Source organism: Silene latifolia, chromosome 10, assembly GCF_048544455.1.
Source record: "Silene latifolia isolate original U9 population chromosome 10, ASM4854445v1, whole genome shotgun sequence".
Lineage (NCBI taxonomy): Eukaryota > Viridiplantae > Streptophyta > Magnoliopsida > Caryophyllales > Caryophyllaceae > Silene > Silene latifolia.
This window is the reverse complement of record NC_133535.1, coordinates 14,197,856-14,216,063: the sequence shown is the minus strand read 5'-3', so window position 1 is coordinate 14,216,063 and position 18,208 is coordinate 14,197,856. Positions and strand designations below refer to the sequence as shown.

General features: G+C 37.4%; 3 protein-coding genes across 4 annotated transcripts; 2 read left to right on the top strand and 1 right to left on the bottom strand.

Moving 5' to 3' along the window:
- Positions 1-3,879: 3,879 nt before the first annotated feature.
- LOC141607141 (protein FAR1-RELATED SEQUENCE 6-like) lies at positions 3,880-4,836 on the bottom strand. Its single transcript, XM_074426501.1, has one exon. The coding sequence runs from the start codon at positions 4,834-4,836 to the stop codon at positions 3,880-3,882; it is 957 nt and encodes a 318-aa protein (XP_074282602.1).
- A 2,041-nt stretch (positions 4,837-6,877) lies between these two features.
- On the top strand, positions 6,878-10,672 carry LOC141605216 (uncharacterized). Of its 2 annotated transcripts, none has more exons than XM_074423904.1 (2): positions 6,878-6,964; positions 9,459-10,672. In XM_074423904.1, the coding sequence occupies exon 2, from the start codon at positions 9,501-9,503 to the stop codon at positions 10,479-10,481; it is 981 nt and encodes a 326-aa protein (XP_074280005.1). In that variant the 5' UTR covers positions 6,878-6,964; positions 9,459-9,500; the 3' UTR covers positions 10,482-10,672. The 2 variants fall into 2 exon arrangements, with proteins under 2 accessions (XP_074280005.1, XP_074280006.1); XM_074423905.1 differs by having other exon boundaries at positions 6,912-7,344; positions 7,938-10,672.
- A 676-nt stretch (positions 10,673-11,348) lies between these two features.
- LOC141605220 (vesicle-associated protein 1-2-like) lies at positions 11,349-15,993 on the top strand. The gene is made up of 7 exons (XM_074423909.1): positions 11,349-11,482; positions 11,616-11,697; positions 12,587-12,702; positions 13,676-13,837; positions 13,916-13,987; positions 14,608-14,685; positions 15,766-15,993. The coding sequence occupies exons 1-7, from the start codon at positions 11,441-11,443 to the stop codon at positions 15,859-15,861; spliced, it is 648 nt and encodes a 215-aa protein (XP_074280010.1). The 5' UTR covers positions 11,349-11,440; the 3' UTR covers positions 15,862-15,993.
- The last annotated feature ends 2,215 nt before the right edge of the window (positions 15,994-18,208 follow it).

Here is an 18,208-nt window from a genome sequence, read left to right as displayed (position 1 = left end):
TGGACGGGTTTGGACTAAATAAAATTGCCCATGGGCGGCCCGCTAGGCCCGCTATTAATAGTAACCTCATAAAAGTCCTCAAACCCCCAATCCCCGGACGTTCTCTGCTCATTTCATTTGCAATTTGTACACTCTAAACCAATTAGGTAGCGCAAATAAATGAGAGATTGTCGGTATTTACACTTGTCGTATAAAGATTCTCCGAGAATGGACATGCTAACGGATTGTCGTATAAAGATAGTACCTTTTACATGGGAGTGTATGTAACCGCTAACAGTGCCGCACAAATACCGAGGCAAAAATGAACTTTTGATGTTTGTAGTAGAACATTGCCAAACTAAAGTTTTTTCCAAAATCTAGTAAACTTATCTTTTGAAAATTAGTATACTTTTTTTAAGGGTACTTTTAATGACAATTGTTAAGATTTAGGAGGATGTAGCGATAACAAACTCGTGCTTTAATAGAAATACTAATTTTTGTATTTTATTTTAGTCAGGCCCACGGGCCGGCCCGCTCTCTTGAAGTGGGCGGGTACGGACAATGAAAAATGGCCCGCTTAGCGGGCCCGGGCTATAAAATACAGCCCGTCGGACACTTTTTTAGCCGCTAGGCCCGGCCCATGTCCGGCCCAAGCCCGCTTTTGATCAGCTCTAGGAGTAAAGAGGTTGTTTGGTTGATCAAGGAACTTAATTTTCCTAGGAAAATACAATTCATGGGAATTATGTTCCTCATCCAATTCGGGTGAATTTCGGAAAAGTGTTTGGTTGTTCATGTAAGAATTAAATTCCACAGGAACTTCCAATGACCAAGAGGGGAGTAGGTAAACAACTTCCTACATCATGTAGGCATTGGAAGTTACTGGGAAGTTCTAATTCCTACATTTTCCAAAATTTATGGCAACCAAACAACCCATGTTTTTCAAAATCATGAGATTTTCTAATGCCTATATTTTCTAAGTGGCAACCAAACGACCCTTTAAGAATCACTAATTTTAATTATTCATATTAAAAATAAAAGAAAAAATAATATAGAGGTAAATAGTATTTTAATTGTTTGTAATTCGTCTTTCTAGATGTGTCGTATACTGTTTATATATGTTTCTGTTATAACTTATAAGGTCAATATGCGCTTTATAGTAACAAAGTACTGACCTTATATTAGATTATGTTATTCCATAATAGTCTACTATCATTATTTTTAATAATAAAAATAGGTTCACACAAAATAACTTAATCTACAAGTTTTTTGAATAGTAAATTTATTTATTGGATATTCTCTGGTATACCACTGAACTTTTTTGTTTTCTTAGGTATACCCCTCGTTTTTCAAAAAAAACTTTAACCGACAATAATTCTCTGTTACGATTTCAGAAAACGGTATTTTTTTTTAAGCCAATTATCTCGTCAAGGCCTTGAATTTGAAAAAAAAAAAATTCACCGCTTTTTAAACTCGTAGCCAGTAGTTATGGTCGGTCAAAACTTTTTTAACGAATAAACTTTGACCGACCATAATTCCCGACTACGAGTTGAGACGTCGGTGAATTCTTTTTCAAACTGAAGACCTCTTAAAGACGGTCAATTTTAAAAAAAAAGTTTATCGTATTCTGAACTTGTAGTCAAGAGTTATTGACGGTCAAAGTTTTTTTTGCAACAAAAGAGGGGTACATCTTAGAAAACGAAAAAATTTATTGGTACACGAGAGAATATACCTTTTTTTTTTACTAACATTATAAACAGTACATTATAACATATTATTATAATTGCAACTCATTTATGTAAAGTTTTTTAATTTTTACTAGCTCAATTAATTTAATCCTTACAAATGTCGTACTTTAGCACGGGATCTAAACTGAACTTAATGTAACATTGAACTTAATGGAGCTGAACTAAAATAAACTGAACAAAATTGAACATAATAGAGCTAAATTGAACTAAACTGAACTCTGAACTGAAATAAACTAAACTTATTAAAATTAGGGTTTTTCCCATTTATGCCCTCGTACTATTCACTTTTCCCAACTGTACCCCTTCGTATGAGAACTTATTAACCGTGCCCTTAAACTTAATTAGTTGGCCCATCAGTAGCTAATCTTACATTAACCGTCTATTTTAGACGTTAAGTGCCATGTTGGCACGCTTAGTTGGCTTTTTTTTTTTTTTTTCCCCAAAAACTTTCCCTCCATTTATTTCATTCTTTCCCTCCAAAGCTTCCCTCCATAACTTCACCTATATAATTCACTCCTTCCTCTATCTTATTTCATTATCAATCCTCCAATTTTTTCACACTCCTCTTATCTTAACAATGTCTTCTTCATCCAATTGGAGAAGGAATAACCCAATTGAAAATCTTGAATTTCGAAATCAAAAATGCGATTTATGTAGAAGATATGCGGTTTTAAAGATATCGGGCTCAACAACGAATCCCCGGAAAGCTTATTTCAAATGTCTTCAATGTGATGGATTTTTTATGTGGCTAAGTGATGAACATGTCATTAAGAAAAAAGCTTTGGGGTTGAAGATGAAGAATGATTATGAAGATGAAGAGTGCATGAAGATGAAGAATGAAGATGGAAAGAAATGACTGACTTTTTCATCTTTGTTGTTGTAGTTGTAGTTGTACTTCAATTTTGGCGTCAATTAATGGAAAGAAAATGATAACCCGGATTATGGAAACAAACAAGGCATCTATAACAAAAGCCAAACTAAGGCAATGTTTACATTGTTTTACTGATACTAGCTACCCAAAAAATTGCCAAACTGACATATACATAGCATCATGATGCCTTACTTCATTGTTCAAGAGATCTAAACATGAAAAAAAACAAGATCATGGATTGACAATTGCATCAAATGAAAACCATTCAATCCCACAAAAAGATGCTCCAACATGGCTTCAACACTTATCAGTTACCTATCTTCCTCTTTTTACAATTTGGTGCATTAAGAGATGTTCCAACATGGCTCTGACTTTGGCTTCCTTCCCCTATCTCAGACACACTTCCAACTTGGCTTCTTGTTTGACTATTTAACTGTCGCTTCTCCTTAGTCGTGTACCCTCCTTTGCATGTCTTGGAGTTATGGCCAAAACATCCACACTTCTTGCATTTAACTGTGTTGGACCTCTTCCTCTTTCTCTGTTCACCTGGCTCTCTCCTCCTATTTCTTGATGGTCTGCCAATTGACCTCTTCAGTGTTGGAGGTTCCAAGGTTGGGCAGTCCAAAGTTGGCCACTGGTCAGGGTCAGTTATAGGTAAAATTGGCAGCCCATATGCAACCTTATAATTGGCCACTGTAAACCAATGACTGACATAGTCGGAAGGGTTCTTGTTAGCAGTGATGATGGCACGGATGGCATGTTTGCAAGGAATTCCAGAGATTTGCCACTGGCCACATTTGCAGGTTCTATCTATAAGATTAACAGGCAGGTATGTTCTCCCATCACGTACCTCATACTGAGCCTTGGCTGATGATGCAAATGCCTCACAGAACCTTGATTCTTTCTTCAGCACTTTCAACCTCTGTCTGATGTTTGGGCATATCCCATCATCTGGCCATGAATCTGCAATTTGAGCCCTTGTTGCATGTCTGACCATGGACATCCTTCTAATGCCTACAAAAGATGGAAATTGTTAGTGTTTCTATTCATGCCAAGACAGTAAAGACAAGATACACAAGATAAAACATTAACTGACCTTCAAGTAAAGACAAGACTGGATTGTTCCTATGTATGCCAAGTGTGCTATTGAAACTCTCAACAAAGTTAGATGTGTTCTCATCATTAGAAACTCTTGGGTCAAATCAGATCTCGGCCCATGTCTCATGATCTCCTAAGTCCGAGAACCAACTACCACATCCTAAGCCACCATGCCGCACCAAAGACTCAAGTGATTTTTGAAGGTGAACTCGAATAGGAATTAACAAGCTTCCAAAATAGCTTGTGCATCAGAAGTCCAGGATAGTCTTTCTTGAAATTTTTGCACAAATGTCTTGCACAAAATCTTCTATAACAACTTGGCCACACTTGTTCCAAAGCTGGTTCAATTCCTTTTTGTCTATCTGATATAATTGTCCAATCCTCCCTTCCACTTTCAGCCAAGACTTGTTTTAGGTGCCAAAAGAAATTGGACCAACTCTCTTTATTTTCAGACTCAACCACACCAACAGCCACAGGGAATATTTCATTATTACCATCAACAGCTATAGCTGACAATAGCACACCTCCATAATTACCCTTCAAGTGTGTGCCATCCACCCCTATTAAACTTCTACATCCTGCAATTAATCCCTTAAACTGAGCACTGAATGACACAAACAAAGATTTATTTTGCAGAGGCTTCTCAGGGGTGTCCATAGTAGTCCATGCACAAATAGCATAAGATCCAGGGTTAGTAAGCTTTACTACCTCACAGTAAGTTGGTAATAATCCATAAGATGTGTCATGGCCACCATTGATAAGCTGTAAAGCTTTGTCCCTCATCCTATACAAGGTGGATTTCTTCATGTTAAGGCCATACCTTTCCATTAACTTTTTCTGAATGGACTCCCGAGTAATTACAGGATCTGCCCTTATGTCTTCAATAAGTTTATTAGAAACCCATTCAGCATTTGCCAGGGGGTTATAACTTTTCACACCATTACAACCATGTTCTGCAGCCCTGATGGATTTTATAGCCCAAGTGGTTCCATCTTGTAACACACTAGCATGTATTCTCCATTCACACCCCACAGTGGCACATTCAGCAGTGTACCTGGACTTATCAGCCTTCACAATTATTATATGAAACCCCTCTTGAATGCAGAAATCTCTTAGGGTATCTTTGAAATGCTCTTGATCCATAAATAGCATCCAAGGCCTAAGCTTAATTGTGCCAAAAGACCTTATCATCATATATCTCCCCATTTGCAAGAATTTTTGAGGTCCACCCTTCTTCATCTACTGACCATTCAGTAGTTGCATATGGATCATATCCATCATCAATTTTGTCAAGACCACAGAGGACTGTATTATCCTCAGCCTCTAAGTCAGAAACTTCCTCATCATTAACATCTTCTTCATCAGTTGGATTGTAAGAAATGTCTGAGCCAGAATCATCTTCCAAATCATGAACCTCAGCATACTCAAGTCTCCTCCTTCTATTTCCTGATCTACTTGGCTCAACAACTTGGCTTACAGTACTCTTAACCTTAGGCACATATACACCTTTCAGTTTAGCAGTTGATTTGGAAAGTTTAAATTGTGGTTGTTCCTCCAGAAGTTGTTTTTCAGTGGCTTTGGATTTCTTATTTGTGGCTGATGATTTTTTTTGAGTGATAGTTTTTTGAGTGACAGTTTTGTGAGTGTGACTTTTTTTGATTTGTGTTTTCAATAACAGAGGACTGTGTTAATCTTAATCTTGGACTCCTTCTGATCATTGAGTTCTGGGTTGAGTTCTGGGTTATCACCTCATTAGGGGAAGGTGATACATTATGAATGGTCACATTGTTCAATAACTCACCACTCATCACAGTCCTCAATGGTGACATGACATGCTCTCCACTATTCCTTGAAGATATTCTGGAGTTTTGGCTAGCTATTTAAAGGTTCAACAACATCATTTATTAGCAAATTCCTCCTAACATCCAGTTTTTTCCTCACACCACCCTGATTACTTGGCCACATCTCCTCAATTTCAACAATCTGTTTCTCTTTCTCTTGGACTCCCCTAAGTTTTCTAGCCAATTGTCAGAACGAGTAGAAGGTGTTTTACCACATCCAAGCCATATATCAATCACCTTCTCTCCTCAAACCCTTTGAACATTTCTATGAGATCCTTATCACACAATAACTCTATGGATTTCATTTTGAAACTATAAGCAAGAGTAGGATGATTAGGCAGGGGAACCTTCAATTTCACTGCCTCATCATATAAGTCATTCACAACATCTATGAGCAAGCATCTATAAGTATCATCAATGTTCACATAAACACAACGCCCTCTGTAATTCATTTTCAATTTAATGTTCTCCATTCTGCAATAATCAATCATTACACTTCAATATAAGATACACAAAGACAGGGATGATAAAAAAAAGCCATATTTTTTAGACCAAAATTATGTTCTTGACAAAACCCTAAACCCTAAATGCAAAATTAAATCTTAACACTATACATTAAGCAATAATCAACAATCACACTCAAATTATAATATAGAAAAGTAATGGAAATTGGAAAAAGCCCTAATTTTTAAATCAATTATCTGATGATTACGAAACCCGAAATCGTAATTGTAAAACTGTAGTCTGTTTTAGATGTAAACAAAATGTTCACCAAATAGATCATAATTCACATGCAAAAACATCAAACAAAAATGGAAAAAAAAACACATCATATTGCAGCAACAAACAAATCTAAGGATTCGAAAGACCGTCAGAGATGATTACATACCTGACAAATGAGCAGAAGGAGAGCACCGTTGAAGGGATGAAGAAGCGACTGAGGAGAGTGACGTTGTGGAGGTTGTGATGGGACAGTTGATGAAGATGGACAGGGGAGGTGAAGGGTTTGTTCAGGTTTTTGAATGGGAAGTGTGTTTATGACGATATGAGGATGGGTATTTTAGAGGGAGTATATGTGGATGCATAGTTGGCATAAGTTGCCAAGTCATATGCCAACTCAGTGCTTAGTAAGACGCTTACTTGGCAAAATGCGTGCCAACATGGCACTTAACGTCTAAAATAGACGGTTAATGTAAGATTAGCTACTGATGGGCCAACTAATTAAGTTTAAAGGCACGGTTAATAAGTTCTCATACAAAGGAGTACAGTTGGGAAAAGTGAATAGTACGAAGACAAAATGGGAAAAACCCTTAAAATTAAAATTAAGTAAAAATAAAAACAAAATGTATTGGGGGTGGTCAAATAATTTGGGTTAATAAGCACATAATTTTTGTGTCACTCCAGTTGACGAGAGCATCCCTCTCATAGAGGTATTTCTCTTTTGATCTCTTATTTGTTCATAAAATTTTATAACTTCGCCCTTTTTATTCCCTGTTTAATTTAATTTATACTAGTATTTATTTCCCACGTTGAAAAAGATTTCAAATTTCCCAGTATAATCAATCAAATTACGCTTTGATTTGGTGGGTCAAGATTATTTCTGTGTTTACTTCTTGAATCATTTAATTCTGCTCCATTTAGTATAAATTAGTGCCTTTTAATGAGAGAAACAAAAAAATTAGATTTTAATTGAAGGATTGGTTGCAGCAGTAATTGTGAGTATTTTGATTAGTTCAACTGTTTGTTTTTGTTGAAGTGATTAGTTTAGTGTTTACTACGTATTTACCTGTTTGTGGAAGTGATTTAGGGCGTGTTTGGATTGAGAGATTTGGAGGGAAAGTGAGGGGAGGGAATTGGAAGGATGGGAAATCCATTGTTTGGTTAGTAAAATGAAGGTAGAGGGATTTGGAGTGGAGGGGAAGGGAAAATGGATCCCTCTATTTCCTTCCTACAAGGCAAATTATTTCCCTACCAACATAGGCAAGATTTGGAGGGAAAATCATCTCCTCCATTCTCCCTCCCCTCCCCTTCCTTTCCTTTCTCTTCCCTCCTCCTCCCTCCCCTTCTTTTCCCTCCTTTTTTTCTATCCAAACAAGGCCTTAGGGTGTGTTTGGATTGAGTGATTTGGAGGGAAAAGAAAGGGAGGGAGAGTATGGGATTTAAACTCCCTTGTTTGGATAGCAAATAAAGGTGGAGGGAAATGGAGGGGGAGAGATTTGGAGGGATACATTTTCCCTCCTCCAAGGCATATCAAAATCTCTCCACAATAGGCAAGATTTGGAAGGAAATTGAATCCAAACACCCACTCCCCATTTGCCCTCCCCTTCCCTTACCTCCCTTTCTCTTCCCTCCTTCCCCCTCCCTCCCTTTCCCTCCACTTTTGCTATCCAAACACACCCTTAGGGTTTTAAAGGATGATTCATGTCAGCAGACAACAAATCATTTTGGGACCAAGGGTGTGTTTCGATTGAGGGATTTGGAGGGAAAGGAAAGGGAGGGAAGGAGTAGAGGATTTAAATTCCTTTGTTTGGATAGCAAATAAGGGTAGAGGGAAATGGAGGGGAGGGATTTGGATGGATCCATTTTCTCTCGTCCAAGCCTAATCAAAATCTCTCCACAATAGTCAAGATTTGGAGGAAAATTGTATTCAAACACCCACATCCCATTCCCATTCCCCTTCCCCTTCTCTCCCCTCCCTTTCCATTCCCTCCTTCCCCCTCCCCTTTCTTTCCCTCCACTTTTGCTATCGAAACACACCGTCGTCGTCGTTGTTTTATATTGGGCATGCATAACATCTTATGGCCCATTTCTGTGGGTTGATGCTTATTAAGCTGCTGCCGATATATTATTAGGTGGCGCTATGAATAAATTCTTGTTCTTTACGACTAAGGCACAAATACTTTTATCATTACAACTTGCAAGGATGATTGTTTTTTTCTCTGTCTCGATTTTTTTTTTGCAAATGCGGTTAGTGCTTCAATGAAGGCATTTGTATTATAGTGAATTTGGTTTGGTTTGGGTTGTTCTATCCTAATGTATAGGATAATTGTTGTTCCTCGGGGGTGGGTTTACTTTGAAAAAATTGTAGTGCAAATCACTAAGCAATAGAATCAATCTAACGCGTACTGCAGCTTGGAAATGGGTCGTACTCAGATGCGAAACGGCAAAAGTACTCATGCCATACAGTTTTCTCTAATGCGGGTCATGCGACTGTGTCAATTATTAGGTGTTCGATTTCGTTTGGGAAATAGGCTGACTTCTTAGAAAGTTAGTGGTTTGAAAATAAAGAATTTTGCCAGTCTAGTGCTTGAATGTACGTATGACAAATTTCGTTCCATTTGGTTCAATTTTACTCTAGAATAGGCAGATTGCACCCCAAACTATGGGGCCATGTCTTTATCTAAGAGCCTGGAAATAAGAATTTCTTCTATTTCACTATGGTTTGAGACGCTGCCGTAATTTTTTTTTGACTGAGAGGATCATTCATCCTGGAACTCGGTGGGAGTTTTCTAAATTCTAACTACTGCTCTGGCTAAATAACCAGCAAAGGAGGGATCATCTTCCTATCCAGGAGAGGCATGGTTGTGTTGATTCTGTTTCCCATCTTCTGCATTCATTATTATTTTCTTATGTCATTTTCAATGGGTAGTAAGCTCATCTGATTCAGTCGTCCCTCTTAAAGTAGCTTGGGATGTGGATCAGGAACTGGGTTACCATTTTCTTCAATTTTGTTGTGCATTTGACCGAGTATTTATCAACAAATGTGTTTTCATTGATGCATTTCTTTTTAAGTTTCAAAGTTGCCTGTATCTTGCTAATTAGATAATGTTCTTTATTCTGTCAGGATTCAGAGTTGCATTTAACTATAGAATGTGAACATTTTGCTCTTATTGTTATTGGTTGGCCTGCTTATCTATCTTGCAGATAGCAATCGGTGTGTCGTGAGGGTGCTTTTGAAGTAATAAAATGCATATAGGAGCCATGTCATCTCTGGTGAAACCTCCAGTAGGCAACGTTTCCCTATCTGGACTCTGCTATCGAAGCCAGAATTGTACAAGTTATCATATTCGTGTTGCTCCTCACAATATCCGAATGAGTAAACTTTCAGTTTGCTGCTCAAAATTAAATCCATGGGAACCTACTCCTCTTACATACGCACCAACTGATGAGGCCGAAGATAAACCTGAACCTGAACTTTTTGAAACAACCCAAAACATATTTGAAACACTTCAGTCCGAGAAGGTTGCTCAAACAACTAGTAAACCACCAAAAGAGAGAAACTTTTTAAAATGGCCACTGTGGGTTCTCGGTCCCGCATTTCTTCTCGGAACTGGCATGGCCCCTACTCTATGGCTACCCACATCATCCATATTTCTTGGGCCCAACATTGCCAGTCTGATGTCGCTTGTCGGGTTAGACTGTATCTTCAATCTCGGTGCGACCCTTTTTCTCCTGATGGCTCATTCTACTACCCAGTCTAAAGATCCAAGCCAGGCTCCCAAAAGCAAGGCTCCTTTCAGTTACAAGTTCTGGAACATGTTTGCATCAATCGTAGGTTATGTTATCCCCTTGACATTGCTCTATGGCTCACAAAATGGCATTCTCCAACCCCAACTTGCGAACATTTCATTCTTAGTGCTTCTTGGCCCCTATCTCCTCCTCCTGTCGGTTCAGATGCTTACGGAATTGTTGACATGGCATTGGCAGTCACCTGTTTGGCTTGTGACTCCAGTCATTTACGAGGCTTATCGAGTACTGCAACTTATGAGGGGTTTAAAGCTTAGTGCAGAGCTCAATGCACCAGCATGGATGGGTCATACCTTGAGGGGGTTAGTGTGTTGGTGGGTGCTGATCCTTGGTCTGCAGCTCATGAGAGTTGCTTGGTTTGCTGGCTTCTCGGCCAAAGCTCGTAGGGCTCAGGATAGTGTTGATGTGCTTCAATCTTAACCTCTTTACTTCAGCAAAGAAGATCATACCTTATAGACCAGCTACATCTCTGTCTAGTATGAAGATTTGGGCAGTATAAATGGAGTATTACCCTCTCTTATGGATTATTTTCTTGTCCAGTATTGTATTTTTATCCTTGTAATACATTTTTACATGTAGTGCGAAATTTGGTTAGGGCATTGCTCTGTCAAGGATGGAGTATATTCTTTTCGTGTTTTGACTTTTGATTTAAAAAATAAAAAATTGATATATAATCAATATTATTAGATTCCTAGTCTGAAATCTTCTCAGAAGACCAGGACAGTGGATGTTGAGACAAAGTCCTACAAATTGCTGACACTATTCCACGTTTATTTGATACAGTTGGAATATAGGAACAAACAATAGTTGGGTTTCTCTTTTGGCAAAGATTTGAACCTAAAATTCTGTACTGTTCATAGATCTCTCTTTTTTTCCTTTTCCTTTCTCTTTTCTTTGTTTGCTCAGGTGCTCACTTTTCGAAGCTTGGCTATTACCAGATACTAACAACAATGAGCTCAGGAGAATGTCTCAGCATTTACCCTCCAGAACTTCAGTTCCCATGTATGCATTTTACTGCACAATTTTCATTATGGGTCATCCGGAAGCCACCTGGGTTTAAAAAGACGGGTAAGACTGTGTTTATCCATTCCCCTTACCTCGTCGCAGGTGTGAGCCATTGGGGGTAATATTGTTATTGTTGTTGGTCCTTCGCTTCTTTTGTTCTTCAAAAATATTGAATTCTGAACTGAATTTTTGTAGGGGTCATTTTGAACTGATTTCTGTTCGTAAATTTATTTGTGTATATAGTTTCTTGACCAATTTCATGCATTCTGATCATCTGTTGTACACTTGTACTTGTGGAGTTGTGGGTTCCCTTATTCTTTGCTGTTTTCTTATGGCATGCAACAGTTGAGTTAAACAAGCCGTCATCTTGTACTATGCATGTTACTAATAGCACAGACAACTATGTTTTTCTCAAGGTCATCTTTTTTACTTCCATATTTTAAAATTTTATTTCAATTGCTCAACATTCACCATTATCTTAGTGGGTTTTCCATGTTACTCTCATATGGATTAATTGTCATAACCTTGTTTGATTGTTTCTATGTTCAGGTGAAAACAACAAATTGCAGTAAGTATTGGGTGCAGCCTCATATTGCGATCGTCTCACCGCATTCCACGTTTGTTATCTTAGGTTGATGTTGAGCTAAAACAGTTTTCTTTCGTCTTTAATTTTGACTGCTTTTATTCTGCATCTTAATTTATTTCAATTTCAACACAAATTGCTATGCTTTTAGTCCCAAAATTTAAGGAAAACTATGAGAATGTGAAGGATATGAGAAGACCAAAGAAAACATAGATAAAAGTGATTAATAAAGACATGAGCTTTCTAAGGACTGAAGAAAGTATGGTGTTAGGATTGAAGTCTATCTGCACCATATTTTGATCTACCTCTTCTTCAATCCGGAAATCCGACTTTGAGCAGCAGTTACTGCTTGTAACGGAGTATATTATAATCCGTACCCAATTTCCTTATCCCAGGCTTAACACGAGTCTGTACATTAGCAAAATATACGTAATATTTTGCTAATGTGCAGACTCGACTTATTCAGTTTAACACAATTGGTGGGATCCACAATTTACCTCTTATTCGTTGGTCTAAAATATCAATCCCTCAACCCAAGTACCAACTAACACTTGCTAGTCTGATGCTCAGAGTCTCAGACGCTGCTCATAAGAAAGCATTAAAGTTACCGTATGAGGGCATTCTGGAAGAAAACAATTTGGGCAGATGATGGAGTTTGATTCTTCTTTTGTCTCCTTATTTGTTTTTCTTCAATATTATTTTGCTTATTTTCAATCTTTTTTTACTTGAATCTCCTTTTTATTACCATTCACAAATTTTGAATGGAGTATTACTTTTTTTATTAAAAAAATTAATTCTTTAATCTTATTAGCTTGATTCCAACTGTCTGTAAATAAATCCTACTTCAAACCTTTCATGATAACTTCATCGATATTTGTCTAACTTTTTTCGAAAAAACTTTTCTTACTTTGACTTACCGTTGGGGATGGGGTGATAGTGAACATGCAAGCACAGAAAGAAGCTCCTGTTGACAATCAATGCAAGGACAAGTTTCTTCTCCAGAGTGTGATCATCAACCCTGAATCTACTTTTAAGGACATTACTAATGACATGGTAAGTCCCTATGCTGAACTTTTTGTGAGCAATTATTCATTCTAGGTGAAAATTTCAAGAAGTTTGAACATAGACCTGCAAATTTCTTTGAGAAATTAGGATTTCCTTGTGGATATTCAGTAACATCACAGATAGGAAAATTCTGCCATGGAAGCTCAATTTTTTGTGGTTGAAAGCTGGAACATGCTGTTATCGCATATGCTACCCTTACCTTTCGCTTCTGTGTGTCAACACTACCATCCTTATGACATGACATTATACTTGGAATTCTCACATTAGGTAGTGTTTGGAAACGTGAAATTGATTTCATTTTCAAGATTTCAATTGTAGAAATCAAAATGTTGGAATTCAATTCCAAAAATACGTTTGGAGATCACGTGGAATTCAGTTTCTTCAGTGTTTGTGAAACCCTTGGAATTGGAATTGGGGCAGGGCGGGTATGTGTCGAGGTCACCAATTTTTTTTATTACAAAAAACTAAATATTGTGACGAAAATATTTGCGATTGCAAAAAAAAAATCATAAATAAAAATATTGCCACAAAATTTGCATAACAAAAAAACGTAAATAAATAATGGTGGAATTGAAATGACTACTATATGAGTATATGGTAAGAATTTGAGAGCCCTAAATTTTAACTAGGTTGGAATTAATAAGGAATTGAGTCCGATTACAATTCCAATTTCTAGGGGTTACCAAATGCTTGAAAATTTTCAATAACGGAATTCAATTCCAATTCAAGGTTCCCAAACAATTCGCCGGACATTGATGCGCATCAGCATCCTACACTTGTAGCTGAGTCTGAGTTACATATTTATCTTCTGCTGCGACCTACTTTTATGGATAAAGGAATGAATGGTAGACTGGAGTATATGTGAACAACTTCGGTTTATTAATCATCTGTCATTTTATGCTGCGACCGCATTAGTATCTTTGTGCTTCATGAACATTTAAAAGTGGCTTTTTTTCAATAGTTTGAAAAGGAATCCGGGAATATAGTCGACGAATACTTTTTTAAAGTCGCATATGTTTCATCTCCACAACCTCTACATGCGATTGAACAAGAAGTATCAGATGGAAGGTCTTTGCCGAAGCCTTCTGCAGCTGACAATGGGATTTTGAATGCTACTGCTGGCGTGAGTCTACGATCCCTTGACCTATGTATTATGCCTTCTTATGCAGTTTAATTGAAGATTGTGTTTCTTCATTTTTAGCTCAATAGGAACTCTGTCATGCACTTCCAGACTTCAAGTACCCCTGACGAAACACAGTATCTTTTAACTCAGGTGATTTTCCACCCTCACACTTTGGCTTTAGATTGACCAATGTTTCAAATTCACAATTGTAGCCCTGTCTACATATCTTCATATTTTGTTTCACAATCCTCTACCTATACTTCACTTGGTTTACGCCAAATCCAATCGACTCTCAGTGAATGTCTTGCATTTCTATATGCTTTCACTTTGCATGAGTTTTCTATGATCATGTTTTGGTAAGAGTTATCTTTTTTCTGTGATCTTCTTCCTGGGATTAGTGTACTGATATTATTCTGATTAATACATGTGGATTTCTAGTATTTGACGTTTTTTTGAGATATTTAATGTTTTGATTTAATTTTTAAAAAAATTATTTGTCTTTTCGGATTCATTACACCTTTTTACCAACAACTTTCTTATATATTAATACTTGGTTCACTTTTAAGGTATTCCGAACCCTTACGTTTTTCTTCGGTTTTCAAAATCGTTTTAATCTTTATTCTCGATTTAAATCCTAAGTTTTTTAAAAGAAATCCGGACTTCGATTTTAAAATCTACTTGGCTTTTGTATTATGTTTCACTCCCCTTTTGGATTAAGGCTCTGATGTTGTTGTTGTGTAATGCTTAGTATTAATAACATTTCATTTCAGGCAAAAGCTTTGATATATAGGCTGATAGACGAGAGAGACTTCACCAATTATGTAAATAACAAGCTTCGTCGGGAAACGGTATGATTCAACCTCCTCTACATCTCTAAATAATTTCTGTGTTTTTTTAACTTGTTTACAACCTCACATCCTCTGTAATTCTTCACCATTTGTGAAATGTGAACCGACTCATCCAGTCCATTACTCATATTATAGAGTAAAGATCTTTTCCATTACTCTCTTTTCTCCATTCCATTACTTCTCAACGGCCAAGATTTTGTTCCGGAACGATCTAACGGTCAAGTGTTTTGTTGAGGTGAAGAGAGTGTAAATGATTTTATATTAGTGTATTAGAGAGGTAATGGACTATCCATTACTTGAAGTAATGGAGAGGATCCATACTCCTCTACCAGGGGCGGACGCAGGAATTTATCGAAAGGGGGGCACAAATTTTTTTCCGATACATTACTTTTTATTTTAAACCGCATTTTTTTATTACGGATTTTTTTTCCTCCCAAAAAATAGAAAAATAACTAATTTTAATAATTTTTTTAGTTTAAAAATTAGTATTTTATTTTGAACTTTCTTCTGAAATATTTAAATAAAAATATCTCCTATGATAAGATATATTATATTCTAATATTTAAATAAACACTAAACACAAGTGGTTCAATGGTAGAGAAGGTGGGATGTAACCTCGAGGTCAAGGGTTCAAACCCTGGGAGGGACATTTTTTACATATAAATTGTAGATTACTAACGAGATGGGCCTTGAGATCATTACACAGTTTAACAAAAAATTATTTAATAAAAACCTAGGGCACCAAGAATTGAACTTGTGACCTTTCAAAGGTCAACTAAAGAGCTTACCAACTGAACCACATAAACCTATTGATCATTTTTGTTACTTATAAAAAATTTATCCCGAAAAATTCATGGTGGGCACATGCCCACCCGGGCCCCCCTAGATCCGCCCATGTCCTCTACCCACTTGGCGCGGGAGCCTCTTTTGAGGTACCGTGGCAATGTTAGTTTAAGCATGAACTCTTTGGATTTATTTCAAACATTTTTGTCTTATAAGTGAGATGAATGTATAAATTAGACTTAATAGTTTACAGATTTTATGAAATCTATTTTCTCACACTTTGAAATGATAATGCAGGACAGTTTGAGGCGTGAGATGAGTATAATTGGGGATGGGGTGCTCAGGGTTGCAAATCACCCCTTTATTCCACGAAACAAGCAAAAAATAGACTAACGAGTAGGGATTAACAAATTTGCTATATGAAACCTGGAATCATAGGTTCGAATCTCTTGCTGGTACATGATACATTTCATGAGTGCTACTGCTCTCATTAACATTACTAATTAAGCTGGCTGATATCTGGATCATTTTAACTCCGTGGCTACATGGTTCAAGTGCTGCACTTTGGAATTCGTGATAGTTTGGTTCCATAGCATGCATGATTTTCCCCAATTAATGTAATAGTTCCTTTTACAATTTTACTTGTGCAAAATATGGAGTATTAACGACGATTCGGATTATAGACTTCAAAAAGAAGAGATGCTCCATTTTTGACAGTGTTTCAAGATTAAAAGAATGAGAGATTTATACATTGATAGAATTGAGAATTATGGGAACGGTTTTATTATTTGAGAATTGCATAAATGAATACAATGACGAACATGAGTATAAATACAAACTAGAGGAAGGCACACATCTAGCTAACCCTAAGCTAATAGCCGTATAAAGGCCTTGAGCAACAAGTAATTAGAAGATAAAATATTCCTAAGTTAAGATTATACAATCTTGTATGAATATAAAAATATATATGCACAATCTAATAATATGGAAATAGGACTAATACTAAATATTCTCTACACGCCCCCGCAAGACGGACGGTCGAAGAGTAAGGCCGATCTTGGAGAGCAGAAACTGAAACTAGTGCCGATCTTTGGTGCGAGACTTGAGGCATAGTGGTGATATGCGCCTGGATGGTGTAAGTATAGCAGCGAAAGGAGGTGTTTCGAGACCAGTCGGTGGGGCAGAGGGGGTGCAATTCGATGATGACGAGGTTGGAACAAGATGAAGGATGTTCTGGTAGTTCGGTGGGATTTTTTTTTTTTTTTTTCTAACCGTGAAAGAGAAGGGTGGTGTACTTGGTTGCTTTGCCGATGCGGCGAGAACCGAGAGAGGTAGATTAGAGAGGGGTTGGTAAAAGAGGAGGTGGGAATTGGAGGCTGAATTTATAGTTGAGGGGTACGGAGACCAGAAGGTGGTTGCCTTATCTCGGTAGTGAGTGTATGTGTATAAATGTCAGAGGGTTTTGTCAGATTTGGAGAAATCGTTTGTATTTTTTTTTTTTTTTTTATTTTTTTATTTTAAATAAGGTGAGAAATCGTTGTGGGTGACCAATCAAGTAAAGGGTGGTCGAATGTTTGACCTGATTTGTAAAGGGGTGGCTGCGTGGACAACCAAAATTTTAAGGAATGGCCGAGATGGCAACAAAGTTTGGTAAAGGGGTGGTCGAGTAGCTGACCAAGTTGATAAAAGGGTGGCCACAAGGGCACAAAGTTTAAGAGGGTTGGCCACAAGGTTTGAGAGGGGTGGTCAAGTGGTTGACCTGATTTGGAGGGGTGGCCACTAGGGCACAAAGTTTGAAAGGGGTGCATGGTGATAGGTGACCAAATTTGCAAAGGGTGACCGTGGATGGCCAGGATAGGGGTTGATCGTAAGATCATGTGAGGATAGTTTGATGCAATTCTTGGGGTAAGAGTGGTGGGTGGTGGTAGCGGAAGAGGATCAACTCTTAAGGCGTTAACCTTTATCAAGAGCACGAGGCTCTGATACCATGATAGAATTGAGAATTATGGGAACGGTTTTATTATTTGAGAATTGCATAAATGAATACAATGACGAACATGAGTATAAATACAAACTAGAGGAAGGCACACATCTAGCTAACCCTAAGCTAATAGCCGTATAAAGGCCTTGAGCAACAAGTAATTAGAAGATAAAATATTCCTAAGTTAAGATTATACAATCTTGTATGAATATAAAAATATATATGCACAATCTAATAATATGGAAATAGGACTAATACTAAATATTCTCTACATACATTACCTTTGCTGGTCGTTAATGGTTTGGTTATCCATTTTGAGTTGGATCATTTTGAAATGTGTTTATTGAGGTCATCTCCTTATCGCAAGGTCAAGTGATTCAAGTCGTCTACGCATTATTTTGTTATTTTTTCGGATCAATTTACATCAAAGGCAACAACTTTGGGCCAAGCCGTGTTTTTTTTACTCCCCGCTCATATTATTTCGATATTTTTTCGGATCTCGAGTTTGGTCTTTCAAGTCGGATTAGTTTGACGGAATCTAAACTCAGGATTTGAGGATACTATTAATTGATTGAGAAATGACGAAAGTTAGCTGAGGTGAACAGGACCCTGGGGGGGCCACAGGCCACAGATGACGGGTTGAGTAAAAAGAAGACAGTCAGACACTGAGGTGACACTGACCCACGTTTCTTTGCTTTCTCTCTTTCCCTTTCTCTTTCTTTCTGTCACCCACTCTCCCTTCATCCCCACATATTATAA